This window comes from Papio anubis, chromosome 1, assembly GCF_008728515.1.
Source record: "Papio anubis isolate 15944 chromosome 1, Panubis1.0, whole genome shotgun sequence".
Lineage (NCBI taxonomy): Eukaryota > Metazoa > Chordata > Mammalia > Primates > Cercopithecidae > Papio > Papio anubis.
The window spans coordinates 207,100,811-207,122,216 of NC_044976.1; the positions used below are offsets into that span (position 1 = coordinate 207,100,811).

General features: G+C 37.2%; 1 protein-coding gene across 13 annotated transcripts in view; it reads left to right on the forward strand.

The window, feature by feature from the left end:
• The window catches only part of RYR2 (ryanodine receptor 2), a 785,691-nt gene that overhangs the window by 619,981 nt on the left and 144,304 nt on the right, over nt 1-21,406 (forward strand). For all 13 annotated transcript variants that reach the window (XM_021934115.2, XM_021934128.2, XM_021934136.2 and 10 more), the window contains 5 exons: nt 3,676-3,799; nt 4,329-4,444; nt 7,666-7,730; nt 10,097-10,218; nt 17,214-17,263. In XM_021934115.2, the coding sequence (XP_021789807.1) occupies nt 3,676-3,799; nt 4,329-4,444; nt 7,666-7,730; nt 10,097-10,218; nt 17,214-17,263 (477 nt within the window). The remainder of the gene's footprint in view (nt 1-3,675; nt 3,800-4,328; nt 4,445-7,665; nt 7,731-10,096; nt 10,219-17,213; nt 17,264-21,406) is intronic.

Genomic DNA, 21,406 nt, shown 5'->3' on the forward strand with positions numbered 1-21,406 from the left:
TAAATGAATGATTAATTCATTGTTTGGTTCATGGGTGCATGGGTGAATGGATGGATGGAAAATGAGTCATAGAGTTTTGTTTTGTGAAATTCTTGACAGGGCATTGCCCACATAACTGATAAACAAAATCACTGCTTGTTACATGAGCGGATTATATGAAAAAGTATCTGTTCTTTTTTTTAAACTATGTTTCAGTCACTGTAGTAGAGTCAAAATTAAAAATAATAAGCAGCTATTTTATTACAAGTTGATTATCCCTTATCCAAAATGTTTGGAACCAAAACTGTTTGAAAGTTGAGAGTTTTTCAGATTTTTAAAATATTTGCATTAAATACATGGGTTCAGCATCCCAAATCCAAAACCCAAAATTTTAAATGCTCCAATAAGTGTTTCCTTTGAGCATCATGTAGACACTCAAAAAGTTTCTGATTTTGGAACATTTGGATTTCAGATTTTCAGATTAGATATACACAACCTATATGCTTTTCTAAATAAGCATGATAGAAAATCATCATTATTTAAATTTCTGAGACAGATTGATGTTTTCTTTAAGTCATACCACTAGTAGATGGCACATCCATACTTCTGCATACAACTTGTATTGGCTCAAATGTATAATCTGTAGTTGGGCAACTAACCTAGTTGCAGCAGACTAAGTGGCGAGGTAGGGGAAATGAGTCCTCGCTGTCTTTAATTCTCTTACTGCACATATGGATTTCATTTTAGAAAAGGAACTTGTTTAGAACCAGAATGGCAGACCAGTGGGAAAGGGGTTGAAATATGCAATCCTGGATCCTGGCTTTTAGGTTATGGAGGTTAGCAAACCAGATAAGTGAGTCTTGGGAATAGGAGATAGGTTACAGACTGTGGCCAGTTTCGGAGCAGAAACTACATGTGTCTTTGTTTCAAAGTTGTTTTCTCACTCGGGGACATTAATAGTGAGGAGGATCCTTATAGCCAACAGTTGTAGGCAGTTGCATCCTGCCAGCTCTACTCCCACTGCCGGTAAGAGTAGGTGGGAGGAATCTGTCACCACCCAATGTCTTGGTGTCTGAGTGTGTGTGTGTGTGTGTGTGTGTGAGAGAGAGAGAGAGAGAGAGAGAGAGAGAGAAATAGAAATGAGAAGTCAAAAACACTGAAAGAATCAGGGCCAAAGCTGCCCAGTTTTGCTTTCACCCATTCTCTTCTCTTTTATCATCCCTGCATCTGTGCAGAGAAGATGAATCTGCTTTAGGAAAATCAGGAGAAAAATGCTTCTTTTGCTTGTCTTAGTCATCTGATTTTCAGTGCTCTTTTGGAATCTCGGAAAGTCTGAGGGAAAATCAGATGCCATAAGGAGTTAATAGAAATAAAGGAGTGTAAGTCCAAAAAGTATGATTAGTGATCCCAAATTAGTAAAAAATGTTATTTTCCCACTGGCACTTCAAGTATTTTGTACCATGGTCATCTGTTGTTAAGCCACAGACAGTTCACTGGTGTCAAGCGTTTGTTCACCCTGTAGTATGAATGGGTTCATGAGTCCGTGCTAGTATGTGCGGTAATATCCTCGGAATTATTGCTCATTCATTTGCCTCTCCAAGGAGCTGGTTTCCTTCAGCACGAGATGTCTACACCCATATCATAAATGGGAAAGATGAGGGTGGAAGTGCAAAGTAAATGTCCATGGTCACACTGCTAGTTAGAGGCACAGTGAGGACGTAGATTTCAGTCACTTGTCAGGCTTTCAAACCCCTTCACCTTCTAGTTCAGTGGAGGTCGAATAGGGTGAGAAGAGTTACCGAGTTAGTGGGTACTTTGCGTTCTTAGGATTTTTAAGTTATAGACCTCTTTCTGCGTCTCTCTCTTTCTCTCCCCACCTCCCCAACAATAACTTATTGGTATGTGGCCCCCCAAATCACTGATTACAAATTAAGTTGCCAAATTAATAGCATTCTCTAGGACTAAATGCAGTAATGGAGTTTGAACTAGGTGATGGTTGATTAAATTAGGGTGATGGAATTCGATGCTTGATTTTAAAAAGATTTTTGCTTTTATTTTTAACCGATACATAATTGTCTATATGACTTACAGTGTGATATTTGCATACATATATACAAATATACAACGTGTAATGTTCAAATCAGGGTAATTAGCATATCCATCACCTCAAACATTTATATTTCTTTGTGTTGGGAGCATTCAAAATCTGCTCTTGTAGCTATTTGAGAATATAGAATAAATTGTTGTTAATTATAGTATCCTTATAAAGTGTCCTGTTAAATTACATCTTTGATTAGGACAAAAGTCAAATTTGGTTTCTACTAAACTTAGTAACAAATTCTATATCCTCTTGCTGGTCACGAGTGTTTGTTGTCGTTGTCTTCTGACAGCTGTATTGTGCTTGATATTGTTAATATACTGTGAAGTACCTGAATTCCTTAGTGTGGTTAGTATTTGTTAGCTCTGTAGTTCTTGACCACCGCCTTGCATATATGATAGCACAGTGTCACCTAATGGTATTAAAGTTCAGTGGGCGATTGCATGTCTGCAGATGGCACTCTCAGTCAAAGCCAGCACTGGGGAAGCAGACATTTCTTCCTTTGCTTGCTTATTTATTGTGTAGGGCAAATTCAACATTTGTCATTGTTGCAGTAGCTCCTGGCTAAACTGTATTGGAAACTGATTTCATAGGCTATATGTTGTTATAATTCAAACAATATTTATTCTCAATTATTATTCCTGGAATTGCCTTAGCAGTTGTATTTCAGGGTAGCTCAGCCTCCCACACAATATCTATTACCATGTATGTTTTACGAATGTTAAATGTGAGGCATACCATGCTATTCAGTTTGCTGCTGTTTTAATAGCATTCTTTGTACCAGAGCTTTACATCTGAAATTAACAGTGCATTTTTAAATATTTTTATAATTTTTGCAAAATTTTAGCCAACATTTTTACATAATTTATAATTTTTAGAAAGGTTTTTCTCCGTATTAGTTTTTTTAAATTTACATATTTTCTAGAATTTTTAAATCTGAAAGAAAGACTACTTTAGTAAGTATTATTAGGATAAGTATATTGGAAATCTAGACTCTTGCTAAAAGGTACTTGCCCCCAGGTCTTAAAGTAAAGTATTAGACACTTAAGAGTGATGCACTTTTAATGTAGCACATCTATATGTGGTTTTGTATATTTATAAATAATGTGACTACGAAGTACTCTCTGATCTGAGAGATATAATAAAAATTCCATATTTAAGACTTTTACTCTTCTCTCTGTGGGGCAGCAAATGAAGCATAACCCCTGAAACATGCTTTATAACTTTTCTAAATCCTGCTAAGTATGATTTAGCATTTATTTCCACTCTCCACATTCAGAATTGCTTTGAACAGAGAAGAGAATACAGCTGCTTCTCTCTCGTTGGCGAATGCAGATATTATTGTCACTCAGTATTACAAATGCATGCATGTTCGTGTTTTAACTGCCTCTTAGAAGGCATATGCACAGCCTTTCTTTGAGTAGTTTTTCTGAATTAATTGAAACATTAAAGGCAATAGAGGCAGAAGAGTCTTATATGCTCTGTGTATTATTAAAGGATATGAAAAGTTTTATAGTGTGGTCCAGTTATATATCTGTGTCTCATCTCAGATTATTTTCAAATTACTATGCTGTGTTCTTGTCCTGACATACTCTTAGGAGGAGGTAACCACCCTCTGCTGGTGCCCTATGATACACTGACAGCCAAAGAGAAAGCCAAGGATAGAGAAAAAGCACAGGACATCCTCAAGTTCTTGCAGATCAATGGCTATGCTGTATCCAGGTAAAAGTACACATACCCTAATTACACACTCTTTTCATGAGGATGAATATTTAAATATCCCCATCATATTTAAAGCTGAAAATGAATTCAATGATCTGTTTACACCTTTGAGGTACTGTTTAATATGTTCAAAATACACACATCAGAAACATTTACACCCCTAGCTGTGTACCACATAACTGAGTTCCTTTTGCTACATATATTAAATCACTACCCATCATTTAGGCAAAACCCCCAGGCAAAAAATCACACTCTGTTTTTGTAAATGCAACATTTTGTTGCATAATAAGAGAGTTACTCACTGAAGCTTTATATCATATGCAAAATATTCTTTATAGCTTAAATCTTACTTTTTCCTTGACCTACAATAACATTAGATAAACTTCAAAATTTATATGTATATATAAACTTATGTATCAACATGTATGGATAGGTACATACACACACACACACACACACACACACACAATTTTACCTTCTAACAGGCTTTGTACAAATTGCTTTCCCTATTTCATTTTTGCTGTTCCAGAGGATTTAAGGACCTGGAACTGGACACGCCTTCTATTGAGAAACGATTTGCCTACAGTTTCCTCCAACAACTCATTCGCTATGTGGATGAAGCCCATCAGTATATCCTGGAGTTTGGTAGGTGCCATAGTCCCATTGCTAATAGCCCAATGTTTGTTGTTCTTAATGTTTACAACATCAGGATATAGAACAACACTGGCTGCTGAGCTATTTGTGATGGTGTCAACCCATCTATTCATCCTACTACTAAGTAGAGTTCAACAGTCAGTGGATCAACAAGTTCTTGGGGAGCCGGTAAAGTCTGTGAAGTTTTAAAAATCTAACATCTAAGTTATTCTCCTTATAATGTTTATTGGCATTCATTTTTTTCACTTTGAAAGATACATTGGAAGGACATCAGAATTGTAAGGTAGAGTTAAATCTTACCTATGAAATTAATTGCTCTACTCATAAGAAAAACTTGCAAAACTATGGATTTTCAAAATTTCTGAACACTATAGAGGCCTTGAGTTTAGCCTTTGTAGGGGAATACATTAATACTAGAGTAACTGCAGTGCAGAATACTTTATTATGCTCTTAGGGTACAGCGAAAGACCTCTTTCTCATCTGGCCCAGTGCTGTCTCAGAATTTTTAAAACCTCATTCTTTAAGCCTTAGATTCAGCACATATGATCAAAGCAGCCTCCGGTCACTTCTATTGTTTTGTGACCCTCCTCGTTGTTGAATTAAAATTCAACTTGTTAACTGCTTAATGTCAGAGCACCTTCCCACCACTGCGTAGTAATACGGTGTGAGGAACTCCGGGTTGTTCCCTTTTGAAAACAGTGTGCTCTTCTGGTGGTTATTCATTTATTTTCATTTTTGTTCTCAAGGTTTTCTCTTTATTTTTAACACTCACTCGTTTTGTTGTTCAACACCTTTCCTCTAGGGCCTTTCATTTTGGATCCCTTAGCTGCTGTTTGTCTTAGGGTGTAAATCTAGTTTCTGCCATAGCACCAGATTTAAGTTTGTAGAAATTAGAGCTCTGGTATTTTCTTCTTTCTGGCCTCTTGTATCCTAAATGTGGTTGAAGATTTTCCAGTTGAGCATCGTTCTCATAAACAATTGACTTCTCTTTCAACCTGCCTCTACAGTTCAAATACTATATTGTTGCTCTCTTCGAGCCCATCTTTTTCATAAAAGTTTACACTATAAGCTAATTTATAATATGTAATCTCTCTGTGATTCATACAACTAACAATTTTTAAAAATATGATTCCTGACTTATCCTAATACATAGCCAAATTGATCTGAATTAATGAAATTTAACTGGAGAACAAAAATGAGGTAGGGGTGAATTATTGAAGCTTTTACACAGAAAGCTAAATGTTGCAATTTCTGATCCACATTTGAAAGGATCCGATATGGGTAGCAACTCCAATATCCAGTCTTGTTTTTGGAGATACAAGGGACGGGAGAGAAAGAAAGAGTCATCATTTGGAGAAAGGAACAAGAAAGTTGTTTGTTTTTTACCTTCACATTGGAGAACACAAACACCAATTTGAAGGGAAGAAATGTGTTTAGGTATTATTCACACTTTATTCAAATGTCTGAATAAACTACCTACTACAGTTCATGTATGGGGGTGGTGAGAAGCTTGCTCCAAGGTACATTCACCCACTTGACACATTTCATTCTATCCACAGGGTAGAGGGTCTTATAAACAAAGCACGGGAGAGAAAGTAGGCTACAATGACAGAGCCCAACCAGATAACCTTTTTCACAATGCCTGATGTTATAGGTACCGTTTTCGGATGGCTTTGCCAAGGCAAATTAGGTTCAGGAACTCTGTTAGAGGAGCAGATAGAGCTGTGATTGTCAATACCGTGTTTATTTTAATTTCCATCTTTCATTGTTATCACAAGTGAAACTGCTATATTGCCTTCTCCCTTTATCCTTCACTTTAGTGATTTTGTAGCACATCTCTAATGTAGCCATTCCTAGACCTAAGTTAATTGTGGTAGTAAAAATATGCATATGTCTTTTTCTCATTTTTATATTATACCATAGATTGTATTCTCTCCACATCTTTTTCACATTTTGCACATAAGCGTTTGTTTAAATGTAGTGAAAGACATTTCCTATTTAACTCATTGAAATATGAGCAGATTTGGCTGTGTACAAAATTTTATCTTGAGATAACTTTATATGAGAAAGTCTCTTATCTGAATCCAGCCATTTTGCATAATGTGCTTAAGAGAGATTCAAATGCCAAAGTGGCATGCAAATGAAATTTGCAAGTGTTAAAAAAACATAATTTTCTTTTGCTTGTTCATGGGGAGAGCATTCTGATATTGCGAAATAATAGCCTATGTTTCTTAAAAATTATCTTGTATTTTTGTCTAAAATTTGACAAACTATTATCTCAAGTTATTATTATTATTTTTTTTTTGCAAAATAACTTTTTCAAGCAAAAGTCAGCTTGGCTCTTAAATATCTGGAAGCTCTGCTTACAAATTTTACTAAAACCTGATATCCAATTCTGAATTTTTTAGCTCTCCAGTATGTTCTGCATGCCATCGTGGTTATTATAGTTTATTATTACCTCGTCTATTAATATATGCATGAACCTTTTCCATATGTATGAAGGAGGTAAGAAAGGCCACCTTCTAAGCTAAATGAATTAGGTTAATAAATTCTTGACCTTGGATCATTTTTTAAACCATGGGGAAAACTTGGATGTTTTTGCTTCACTTATGAAAATTATCTTTTGACATAGGTCAAAATTTCTTTATTCGTTAACGGAATGCTAATTTGCCAACCTAATATTAAAATTGCTGTCCTCCTCCTCGTCGCAGATCCTGACTTCCTGCAGTGTTTTAGTTTGTGTCTTAAATTGAGAAGCTTTAACTTTTGGTCACACCAAGAGGCAATCTGTACTATTAGAGGCCAGGGTTAGTATCTAACCAATTATGTTTATTCAATTTACACCCACTGTCCTCTCCCCAGTGAGCTTCTTTTCTTAAAGGCTACTGAAAATGTGGGATTTTTACTTTATTCTATTCCATTTTCCCCTCCCCATGTCAATAAGATCTCAAAGCTACACAAATGTGTTTCTGTTTCTAACCACAACCATGGGCTGTCCTCAATAGCTTTTTAAATTTAGATTTGGGTATTTTTAAAAATCCTTTTATTTTTAATGACACTGCCAAAGCTTGCCTTTGTATTTTTGGTTGGCTTTTTCCATTCAGTGTAGTGGGATAATACATTTAGCAATGCTTTCTAACCTTTGCATTATGGATGAATATCTTGCAATGTTTCCAGTGCAGCATTTACCTAAAAACTCTTCACATCTACAGATGGTGGCAGCAGAGGCAAAGGAGAGCATTTCCCTTATGAACAAGAAATCAAGTTCTTTGCAAAAGTACAGTATACAATCTATCTTGTTTTTTTTCTTCAATATGTTTGTTTACATCCTCTACTCATTAGATCGTTGCCCTTTGCAGAACATACTTGTCTACAAATATGTATTTTACTGCACGTAAATATTCTGTGGCATGAAAATAACTGCATGAATCATCTTCCCAGCATACTTGGTCAGACTTTAACTCTGCATTCCCTACCATATTCCTTCTTCAAGTGACTTCATTCTATCTGAGGTTAATTCAGTTTGCATTTTTTTTGTTTTATCGTATGATATAGAATAAAAATATCTATTTGTTAACATGTGGATATTGTTATGATTTAAAATTTCTAGTTGAGAATTGCTTTTATAAATAGGGAAGTCTTTGTTAATTCATAAATGGGTCCATTATAAGAACATTTAGTATAGAATCTTTATTGTGGGACCTTAGTCCTACTCATTTTACAGAAGATCAGAGAGGATAGATTGTTTATATACAAAGGACATCCCGCTGTTATTATTTATTTTGTTTCATAAGGATTTATCAGGAATTTGCTATATTACTGGAAAAATCATCACTTTTTTCAGTCAAAAAGGGATGGACATGAAAAGTTGTAAAGCCTCCAAATGATTTAATTCATTTACTCAGTATTTACTGTGTGTCTAGTCTGGGTCAGGCATTAGGGTATGGCCCAGGGATTACCATGAATATACAATGCCCCTAGGTAAGCTTTCCTGTTTGGGACACCTTGCTGTGAGCCTGAAGACCTAATTACTGCTGTCTGTTTCCTCTTAAAGTACTTGCATTCAGTGATTACAGATAATTTGCTATAAATACAACTTTTGTGGACTCTAAAATAGCATGCTTTTTGATTGATGAATATTGACTTGTAGTATGTTTTCAAAATTGTGTTCTTTACTGCAAAACACATTTCCATTGTCTTTTCTTCCCATTCAATATAGCACTCAGAGTCTGTTCCAATCATTTGAAGATCCAAAGTTTGTCCTGGGGTGCACACAGTTAGCGATTCCTCAATTGATAGATCCATATATGTATCTCCGGTCTCTGTGAGATTGTAATCTTACTTGATAGCCAATTATCAGAATACTGTATTCACGGCCTCTAATTATCCCTTTAAAATACATTCATGTGTTGCCCATCTACTCAGCACCCCTAGTGACTCTGTTTACAGATGCTTAATGTGGCTTAATTTCTACTAAGTCTATAATTCATTCATTTACCATATTGAGTGCCTACTATGTGCCAGTCACTAAATTCAGACAATGTCCCGACTGTCAAGGAAGAACAATAAAAACTGGTGATGTCCCTGTTATATATAACTGTGCTCTACCGCATGGTAGGAAAAAGAAGTATATTTAGATAGACTTGAGTTTGCATACTGGTAGTGCCAATCTTGTTCTTGCCATGGGCCCGTCACAGTCCTTAGCACTAGGGATTCAGTGGCAAACAGAAGAGACCAGTTAATAGTTCTGGACCCAACCCCAGGAAAGGGGTATAATGGAAAACAAACCCAGAAATGTTTCTTGTTTTTGCATAACTCATAGGCTCCTGGAAAGAGAGACTTTAATCCAAAGTCCCACAAGTACAATGTAAAATTGCAAATGATGTTGTCAGAACTCAGAATGTGGGACTTTATCTAGTTGAGATCAGCTAAGACTTACCTAGCAAAGCACCACTGAGTTGAGATCTACAGGAGGACCAGGGTGAGTAGGATGTGGAGTGCAGAAGAGCATGCCGGACAGAGGGATTGGTGTGTACAAGGCCAGGTGATGCGAGTGGACAGAGTGAGGAGGAGGAATGGGCCCAAGGCCAGCAGGACGAAATGTGCATAGAAATGGAAAGTGCACTTTGAGAAAGGCCAGGTTAAAAGAACATCGTGTAGGCAAGTAAGTAGTAATGTGACCTTCAGTAAGTCACACATTTCTATCTCTCCATTTAATACCCATAATGCAGGGATGATGGCGTCTACCCTACAGAGCAGTTGCTATCATCAGTTGCGATGTTCACACATAGTAGAGACTCAACATATGGTAGCTATGGATTATTTTGGGGTCTGTTGGGCACTGAACTATATTATATGAAAACATTGAGAATATTTCATTTTGAGAAAATATTAAGAATAATTCCAAACTGTTGCAGGTTTGCTCTGTTCCCCATAATCACATCCTGCCACACTCTGCTTTCCCCGCTATGGACTCGAGACGGTAGAGTGAGATTTAAGAGAGGCATACTATGACGTGCCTGGCAGGGACATAAGGAGACCTGTTGCATGTGAACAGAACTCTGACTGCTCCAAAGCCTCAGCTCTCATTCATCCCCTGAAAGATTCCACTACGTAGATCTGTCTTCTTTTCCTTTCTTTCAGGTCGTTCTTCCTTTAATTGATCAGTATTTCAAAAACCATCGTTTATACTTCTTATCTGCAGCAAGCAGACCTCTCTGCTCTGGAGGACATGCTTCCAACAAAGAGAAAGAAATGGTGACTAGGTAAACAGCTATAAAAATAAACACTGTTGTATGACTTAGGTGTATATGCATTTGCAAAGAGAACCTGAGGACCTTGACCTGGGACTGTATGGAGAGTATCCGCCCATTTCCCTGGTCCATGTCTTCATGGAAGCAAACACTAGATGAAAACAGTTTTTACGAGTTAAGATATGTGTTCTAGATGTTGAGTTTCTTTATATTTTGCTGCTAAGTGTAATGCTGGATAGAAGGATAAAATATCACTCATTTCAGAATCTACATGTAGAGGCTGGACATGCATCACCATATGAGTATTTGTGATAAATGGTGCTTTTGACATTAGTTTCTTTAACATTTCCACAAATCTGATATTTTTGCCAGCCTTTATTGTTCAGAAAAAAATCCCAAATATACATATTTAATTTAAAAATAATGACCAATGTTGGAAGAAAAATGAAGTAAAGATACCTACAAAATTTCTGAAGGTTTCCCCTCTTAGCAATGCTTTCTCATTTCTGTTTAAACCAACAGAATGGACTCAGTTGTGATTCTGCTGGGGAGATCAGGTCCTTTCACTCAAACTTCTGCTAGAATTTAATGTACACGAAAGTCAATTACGGAGCAAGTTTACTTCTGTAATATTACATTGCCCAAAAGCCAGACCAAGTTTTTAGATTGTATCGGAACAAAATTTCTATAAAAGTGAATACACGGCATAAAGCAGAACACTGGAGAAAATACAGGCTTTCCTCGGACTTGACGTTAATGCTATGCTGAAAGGCAGTACGGTCTCCACCTATTAGACAGAGTGAGATGAGATTGCATACAGCCTTCGTGAGAGGGTGGAGAAGTGAAAAGATTCCTGCACTGCATAACACTGGGGAATGCAGCTGGAGTGGAATTTTCAGTTCATCCCTCTCACTGACTGTCTATTTTACCAAGTAGTAAGTGGCCAGTCATGTGATACGGGATTGCAACAGTATAAAACATGTCCTCAAACTTCTTCAAATGAATTTTCCTATAAAACTGATTATAGTTAAAATAACAGCAGGACTCCATCCCAGCGGCATGCTTTGTTTCCACAAATTGCTGCCACGTGGAGAGAGGCAATGCAGTTACTTTCCATGACGTGAATTTCCCCCGCTTCCGACTTGAACGTGGCCTTCCTTCCCACCTTCACTGGGAGGGAGAGCAGCTCCTCCCTCGTCATTTCATAAGCACACACATCCACTACTCTGAGCCAGGATCCCCCTGTGGATTGTGAGTGCACGCAAGTAGCTAGAATATCCCAAGGCACCAAGTTACCCTTAAACATCATGAAATTGAGGACACGTTGAAGTCTCCTACTCCTCCCTGGGTCTGTTAGCCTTTTTTAATAGGAACTTTGTTCTCCAAGGGTGTTGTTAATCTAGATATCACTCAGTTATATAAAGATAAAATAAAATCAGAGAAAATAGAGACAAATTCAAATAAATCGATGCAAATTCTGCTATTTTCCTCTTCTCCTGCCTTGTGTTTTATCATCTCCGTTCAGTTTCAGCCTTACCCTTAGAACTATTCACTGAGCCCATACTATGCATATAGAGAAGCATCCAATTGTGTGTTTTCGATATATATGATTTGTATTTGCTAATTATACCTCTATAAAGCTGGAAAAATTTCATGGAACTGTACACCAAAAAAGAAAATTGGCCCATTTTCCTTGGGCAATTCTGTATCCCTCATAGAATAAATCAGAGGTACATCGCTATTTTGTGCTAGCCTCAGTTGATGTCCCTTAGGGGCTCTAGACTGACCCTAGACTACCCCTCTCTCTAATGACACTGCACCAGAATGTTTTTAATTACAGTCATGTACCACATAACAACATTTCCATTAATTTTGGACCGCATATATGATAATGGCCCCATAAGATTATAATACTATGTTTCTACTAATTTTTTTAGATATGTTTAGATACACAAATACCATTTTGTTACAGTTGCCTACAGTATTCAGTACAGTCACATGCTGCACGGGTATGTAACCTCGGAGCAATAGGCTATATACCATTTAGATTTGTGTGAGTACATTCCATGATGTACTTATGTTATGGGAATAATAATGAAATTGCCTAATGATGTATTTCTCAGACTGAATCCCCATCATTAAACGATGCATGACTGTATTTCATCGTCAGTTTTACTTCTACTAATAGAAAAAGGGTTGGTAAATTTTGCTTATCCCATTGGTATTTCCCAAAAAAAGGAGCATATGCCATTTAAAATTCCAACACATAGAAAATGAGGTGCATAATAAAAGTAACTTATGTTATTACAGTACTTTAGTGCCAAACATAGCTAGAATTTAACTTCAGAGAGAAAGAAAATCATAGAGGAAAATATGAATAAGGAAGTGATAAATGATGGCTCATGTCTGTACAAAATGCTGTGCAGTCATTAACATGATGGAAATGAGTATCTAACACTTTTGGAAAATGATCATGATAAAGTATAAAATATATGCTCAAATAGTATTAACCCAACTTTTAAAGAGGACTTAATTTGTTTGTATAGAAAAATATTGGTAGGGTATAAACTTAATAGGTAGAAAACTGGCCCTGCCATTATGAATAAATAAGCATATCTTCATTCGCATGATAAACACTATGATAATGGTTTTAAGTGTTTAACAGATGTGAGTAGCAATAGTTGTGTGGGTTTGAGTTAACTTTTCCACAATTAAAACCAATGTTTCATGAGATGTTTAGATACTTCCTGGCACAAGAAATTATTATATACTGAGCACTTGCTGTATGTAAGGTCAGTACTGTCATGTCTGGAGTATACTTTGCAGTAGCTAAATACATGAATATGAGTATAGCTCTAGTAAGAGAAAGCCAGGCAGTGCGATGGGATTCAAAGTAAAGTAAGACCACCTTGGATGGATATAGAGGGGTGAGAGATTTATGGAAATCAAGCCAGTCAAAGTTGATCTTGGACCATTTGTAGGTCAGAGATTAAGGAAGGAAAATATTTGCTAAATGTAGATAACTACATAAATAAAATGTAGAAGCTGGTAATTTAGGGGAAAGCTAGGTTATATAGATGGTAACGGATATTAACTGTCAGAATCAGGAATCTTCTTTTTAAAATTATATCACAATTTTTTTAACCGAATTCATTAACACTAAGAAGCTATTAAAGCTTTTTAAGTGAGAGGATGATCAGAGCTTCCCTCTGGGAAATACAATCTGGCAGCAAAAGTATAATTGATGAGAGCGGGAGAGTTGGGAGGCCATGGCAGGCACTTGGAGGCCTAGACAGTAACCCAGGCTATAGTGTTGGAAGTGCTGCCTCAAATAGGTGGTGCTGCCCGCCTATCCATTTAGCAGATGTGTCTTTTTCTTCTTGTTCTTTTTTGAGATAGAATCTCACTCTGTCCCCCAGGCTGGAGTCCAGTGGCACGATCTTGGCTCACTGCAACCTCCGCCTCCCAGGTTCAAGCAACTCTCCTGCCTCAGCCTCCTGAGTAGCTGGGATTACAGGCACCTGCAACCATGCACGGCTTTTTTTTTTTTTTTTGTATTTTTAGTAAAGATACGGTTTCACCATGTTGGCCAGGCTGGTCGTGAACTCCTGGCCTCAGGTGATCTGTCCACCTCGGCCTCCCAAAGTGCTGGGATTACAAGCATGAGCCACTGCGCCCGGCCTCATTCAGCAGATATCTCTGAATGCCAGCTATGTACGGCATGCTGTCTGAGGCCTAAAGCTATATACACACAGTAAGACAGTTCCTAACTTTAATAAATTTGGAAGTACAGCTGAGTAGGCACATACATACAGAGCTAACTCTACAAGAAGCTGTGAGGAGTGTCAGTGGAGACATCTACAGAGTGCTGGGAATATAGAAGGGATGTAAACAGGAGCTGGGGTGAGAAACCGGGAGGAGAGAAAGTCAACATGACTTGGTGATGAGTAATATGGCAAGTAGAAAGAGGTCCAACTTGGTGCTGAAATTTCAACTCTGGGTAGTTGGAATATTGTTAGTATCATGAACAGAAACAACATATTTCAGAAAAAGAACAGTTTCTAAGAAGAGGTTACATTTGGTCAGGTATTTATCAGAGTAGAAGGTACCCGCAGGTCATTCAACTGGAGAAATCCAGCAGATTGGAAATATTAGCATGTGGGGTTAATTGAGAGGTTAGAGCAAGAAATGACATATTTGGGGATTATCCGAACATATATATATAATGCTTGAAGCTCTGAAAGTAGATAAAACTGAAGGAGAGTAGAGAAAGAGACAAAAGGTTTTGAATACCAATGTTTGGAGAATTATTACATTTACAGGGTTTTCAGAAATAGGTCTTTGAAGAACATCAAGAATGATTAATTAGAAAGCAAAAAAAAAAAAATACTATAAAATCCAAGGAGGGTAAGAGTTTCAAGATTTAAGTAATAAACAATGCCAAGTACTGTTGACAGAACTCCAGAAAACAAAGGGTTACTATCTTTGCTGATTAGGGGCATTGGTGAGCTGCAAAGGAGTGTTTCGGTACAAGACAATGAGTAAATGCTGAAGAAGTGGATGCCTTATAAATTCCAGAGAATGTTGGTAATGAGGGAAGCAGAGAAAGGGGACAACAGTATGATAGAAAATATTTTTTAGAGAAAGTATAGGCCAAAGCTTATAATAATTAATCCTTATAGTTTCTATGAATACCATGCCCTAAAAGTGGATTGTGCAGGAAAGGAAAGAGGTATGATGTGCCCTCTTTGAGGACCTTGCCTTCTATATCTGTATTTCTCTCTGGTGGCACATGTGGTGAGGAATCAGCAGAGATCGTCAAGTCATTTTTCTCTGACAGATGTTCAGGCATTACATATAATTTGATAAATGAAACATAGAGCAGTCTGCCATGATAGCAAAACATCTTAGGTTTGGATTAATTGGGTGAAACCTAATCCTAGCATTATAAATTCTGGATCATCAAGAATATCTCAGAATGTTTCACTCTGGATACTCGAGAGGAATAGGTAAAATACATGACTGAAAATAGATCTGAATACAGGGATCCAAAGAATATTCTAAACTGAATTATTCTCTTTCGAAAAAGGCAGACCCTGGCTGAGTTAGCACGCACAGCTGTCAGCCGTAAAGCTCAGTAGAAACGGTCTCTTATGTACCGTTCCAAACTGAATTATTCGCTTTAGAAAAAAAGACCCTCGCTGAGTTAGCATGCACAGCTGTCAGTCATAAAGCTCAGTAGATAAGGGCACGTGGACAAAGTTTCTCCTGTTTTATTGTCTTAAAATTATAGCACAAAGATAAATCATGCAGGTCAAGGGCCTCAGGTCTAATCTTATGTCTAGTAGCCGCTTGAATAGATCATTGTTTTAAAAATGTTTTGTTCTGATAAGAAATTCCTCAAAACCTCAGATTCACTCAGACATTTGTAGGTGAACATTTTCTTGGAAAAGCTGCAAAATAGCCTACATAATTTTCACCAATACATGAATCCACATTGTTACAGAAGTGAGGGGTGATGGCCAAAACTTACTGTAAAAGAGGTCAACCTCACAAATGTTACCTTCTCTGCTTCCCTCTCTTCCCATCCTGCCACTGATCAGCCACTTTCATGGTATTCCATGGCTGGTCTCTATCCCTAGTCCTGGGGAGCTGTACATTTGATCACAGCTGTTAATGCCGAGTTTTGCAAGAGAACATGGTCAGTGAGGACTTAGCTGTTCTCATTATTGGGAAAAATCAAGCTGAGTGTGGGTGGTACTCTACAAATGGATCTTCAAGGTTAGATATTTTTGGGTAGGTGCTGGCTGGGTAGAGCCTGTGCAATCTGAGAGCTGAGAAGAGTGTGAGTAGATGTGAAAATAATGTCACTTGTATTGGTAGAGATTTGCAAATGGCCCCTGAGAGCATCTGGGTATGGACCTCTTGCAGCCTAGGTTGGGAGCCGTACAGGAGGGCTGGATGTCAGAATGCTGACATCCTTATTTTATTGAGTTTATTTCGTTTTATTTAGTTGAATGAGTTTATTCTAAGAATAAACTGAGCTGAGTTTTGAGGGATGAGTAGATAGGAGTAGAGCATGGAAATGAGTGAAGGGTATTTCTCAAAATAAGGACCTGTGAGGATCCCACCCAGCTGAGGCTCAGTGAAAAGAAAGGACAAATAGCAGGGATCTCCCAGGTTCAAGGGTCTGATCTGAGAGTGGATACCAGCGTTGTCAGGCTGAATGCTGAATGTGGGCAGCCATTATTTGGAATGACTCATTGCTAATTGCCATGAAGGACTCAAAGACACAGGAACCTTCTCTGGAGCAGATAAGAAATATACTGAACTTGTTGGTATCCAGAGACTTTAAGTTATCACATCTGTAATGCTTTCCTCTGAGTGATTATCAGTTGCTCAAATTCGGTTCCTACTTTACTGTATTCAAATTCACTGGATGCTTATGTTATGTAAGGAGTGTGATCAAGGTTGGGGAAGAAGGAGATTTCAAATAATGAAACATATTAAAACTTAACATTGTATGCCCAAAGCACCATACTTCTGTTGTAAAATAATGTAAAAAAAAAAAAATATATATATATATATATATATAAAATATTTTTTAAATCCAGAGTTTCAGTGGTACATCTGGGCAGATAAAACCAAATTTTTTCCTTGTGGTTTTTCAGTAGTTATATCCTTATGGGGTTCATATAGATTGCTTTTATATTAATTAGCTTTGCTTTCAATTTTTTTGGTTTCTTATAATATGTGCTTTTTTAACCATGTTTGTTAAAGATATGCACTCAAAGACTCTTTCTTTAATACCTTTACTCCACATTCTGCTCAGAGAATTGATTCTTTCTGCGTGACATCATGTTGCTTTTTTCCGGCTCATATATCAGCTGTTTTTTTTTTTTTTTTTTTTTTTTTTTTTCTTTTTTTTTTTTTTTTTAATTTCCCCCTGTCTTTTCTACCTTCCCTTCCCCCTTCCCTTTTCTCTTTTGTTTTTCTTTTGTCTTCAGCCTATTCTGCAAACTTGGAGTTCTTGTCAGGCATAGGATTTCACTATTTGGTAAGGAGACCCTTGAAAAAATACAAGCATGGCCATCACTTGGTTTTCTTTGCCGTTTTTGCACTGTGTTGTGTGCTGCTATGTTGCATGGATGCATGTTTGCATGGCTGCATGCATGGTCGTTGCAGGCCAAGATAAGGTCCTCGAGGTTGTTCATGAATAGCATCATGTATGGTGAAATTGAGGACTCTATCGTTTTTACACTAGTCCAAAGCATAACTGAAAATAAAAAGGCTATTATTAAAGAGCAAATGAATGGAAATGGCAGGCTGTGCCATATTTTATCTCAGGGGTAAAAACAAAACAAAGCCAGGCCCTTGGATTTGTGTTTGGTTACCTCTGATAGATTAACTAATGAGCTGTTATAAATCAGAATTTTAAACTGCACTTATGTTTTTTAATGCTCTTGACTACAGATTTGCATGTCTTCTGCATTCCAAACATTGGAACGTCATAGTCAAGACACTGAAGCCAAGGAGCTTCGGAGCTTCACTTGGCAAGAGTGGCTTTTCTAGCACCACTCACTCCAGAGTCAGTTTCTGTTTGTTTCTGAGAATTCACCTAGCTGGAGTCCATGTTCCAGAGCACCTGCTTCCGGACAGCCATGCAGGGTGGGCACTCACTTTCCGCAGATTTTCCCTGCCGTGGGGCTTTAGAATCTCTAGTGGCTGGTGGAATTTGTGTTTCACACTTTCCTGCATCTGATTTTATAAACTGCCAAAGAAAATGTGAGCCCTTTGCTCTCTAGGTTTTGAGACAGTGTTGGGGTGATTTTAGTAATGAAACATTGAATGTATTGCTAGAGGTATTATAAGTTCAATTCTCTTTACAGGAAAAGCTAAGGATTAAAAAAATTAAGTCATTTCTACAAAGTCACAGTTGAACTGAGGAATGGGTGTGTATATATATGTGTGTGTGTGTGTATATATATACATATATACACATATGCACAAATAAGTTCTTCACATTACATTTTTTGAGAAATAATAGTTTCTGGATATAGTAGGTTATTGCTATATTTGGTTTCTAGTATTATATCCAATATTTGATGCTCTTAAATATAGTAGTGAAAATTTATATTTCATTAAAATTGCCTGAGTTTTTAACATTAATATTTCAGTTATTTAAAAATCAGTGGGGCAGTTATCTTTAGAATAATTTCTAGTTCACTGACTTTTGTTTCACTTCTCTTCAACAGAGAAAAATTTTCATGGGCTTATTCAGGCAGGATTTTCATATACTCTTTAACCTTCTCAGAATAACAATGGATTCAAATATTCTCCATTTGTCTGCAGCAAGTACTAGCTAATTATACATATCAGCTGCCCTTTTGCGGTCTGATTAATGAGCCTAATAATATTTTCTTTGGTGCTATTTCTAACTTCCTGCTTATTGTTTAGTCTTCTTTTCCTGTTATACCTCACTATAATTTCCTTTAAAAAATTTTTTTGAGGTATTCCATACATGAAGTACAAAATCCGAAGAACATCTTGGCGAGGTGTGGTGGCTTATGCTTGTATCCCAGCACTTTGGGATGTTGTGGTGAGAGAATCACTTGAGGACAGGAGTTCAAGACCAGTTGGGGCAACATAGTGAGACCTTGCCTCTACAAAAAGGAAAAAAAAATTAATTAGCCAGGTGCAGTGGCACACGCCTGTAGTCTTGGCTACACAGGACACTGACATGGAAGGATCACTGAGTCCAGGAATTTGAGGCAGCAGTGAGTTATGATCATACCATTGTACTCTATTCTAGGAAACAGAACAAAGCCCTGTCTCTCATACAAGCAAATAAAAAGAACAACTTGATGAAAATGTGTAGGCATATACAACTGTTTCATCATGGCTCAGGCCAAGACATGGAACACTTCCAACATGCCCAGGAGCCTCCCTTGTGCCATTTTTCAAATTATAACCATCTCCAAAGGAACTCTATGTAGACTCCATTCCATGGATTCGTTTCAGCTGTTCTTGAAATTCCATTTTTGTTAAATATATCATTTAATTTTGATCATTGAAGATAAATGTGTAATACAGTTTGTCATGCTTGTTAGGGGGGAAAAACTAGACCTTAACATTAACTCCTTCTCCATGGGGTCCCAGTATTTCAATTAGACATTGTGGTTTCATCCCTTAGCCTTTTAATACTATTATTTTTATTTTTAAGGGGAAATTATTGGAGAATTGGTATGTGTTTTTTTACATCTCAAAGCGTATTTTTACACATTTTTGTTTTATTAAAATGTATGTTATTATTTCAAATTTGCTTTGATATTTGCCTATAAAAATATAAATTTCAAGAAGCCTTTATTAATCAAACATACTCTAGTACACACTTGCCAAACTATTAGAATCTTTAGGTCTTTTTTTGTTTTTTTTGAGATGAAGTTTCGCTCTTGTTGCCCATCAAGCTGGAGTGCAGTGGTGTGATCTCAGCTCACTGCAGCCTCTGCCTCTGGGTTCAAGCAATTCTCCTGCCTCAGCCTCCCGAGTAGCTGGGACTACAGGCGCACACCACCACGCATGGCTAATTTTTTGTATTTTTCATAGAAACAGGATTTCACCATGTTGCCTAGGCTGGTCTCAAACTCCTGACCTCAGGTGATCTGCCCACCTCAGCTTCCCAAAGTGCTGGGATTACAGGTGTGAGCCACCATGCCCAGTCAAATCTTTAAGACTTAAGCATTTAAGCTTCACATATTATGGGTATTGGTATAGTATTTAAACTTCACATATTATGGGTTGTAGATGCTAACATGACATCCTAGAGAGAATAGCAGGCTTGGAATCAGAAAACCTTGCTGTAAGTCCTATTTTTCTAACTTAACGAGCTGAATGATTTGCACAAGGGACTTAAATTCTCTGAACCTGCATTTTTTCCATTGTTAAAGTGGGCTAAAATACCTAATAAACTTAGAGATCGATTTTGTGTGAAATAATTCATGTTGAAGTGCCATGTAAAGTGTAACCTTATAGTTTTCACATATAAGGTATTTCTAGTATTATTATAATTATTAGATTTTGTTAATTTATCTAAAGCTTATTATACTTTATTGACATGAATTACATACTAAACTAGGAGACTTGGCCATTTAAAATACACACAGAGGGCCAGGTGCAGTGGCTCACACCTGGAATCCCAGCACTTTGGGAAGCCAAGGTGGACAGATCGCTTGAGCTCAGGAGTTCAAGACCAGCCTGGGTAACATGGTGAGACCCCATCTCAACTAAGAATACAAAAAATTAGCCATGCGTGGTGGCACACACCTTTGGTCCCAGCTACTCAGGAGGCTGGGGTGGGAGGATCACTTGAGCCTGGGGGGCAGAGGTTGCAGTGAGCCAACATTGCATACCACACACACAAAAATAAACACAGTAAAGCCTTTAAAATCCACCCATTTCCAGAATGAATCCGAAGTGTTATAACCCAACTATTTACTTTTTGATTTATCAGCTATGCCAATGTGGATTTTTCCAAACAGAGAGATCCAGTAGCATATATGCAGTACTTGTTTGTATATGGTCATATTAATCTATTTTTTTCACTCTACCTTTATCATTTTCTTGCATTCTGGCAGGAAATACATTGATTATCAATGGGATTACAAGCGTGAGCCACCACGCCGGCCGAATCTTTAAGTCTTAAGCATTTAAGCTTCACATATTCCCAGTACTATCTCGTATTTCCCGTACTATCTTCATTTAAAGATTTTTTCATGACCTAAACCTAAGAGTAAATTAAGACAGAATTGAAAGTTGAGGTTAGCAAGAAAATACTTGAGTTTTGTGATGATCAGTGAAGGTAAGGATGTAGAAAGATACACGTTAACCTTAAATATATCAGAAACTGGAGACAAGACAGGAGCATTAAAATAAATGAAGAGACAAAATACTTGTTCTAGTGGTAGTAATTGGGTGAGCAGAGTTTGATGGGTAATGAAATATTTATTCTAGGTTGGCTGCCATGTTGTAATTATATCTCCAAACCTCACCTGTGGTTGAAATATTTTTCTGACATATGAAATGAGGATTCTTAAAACTTGGGCTTTTATATTTTTTGTTTATCTGTTATCTACTTTAAAATATTTCTTCTGCATTGAGGGACACTATTCAGGAATTAAGATAATAGTGTTTTTATGCCTCA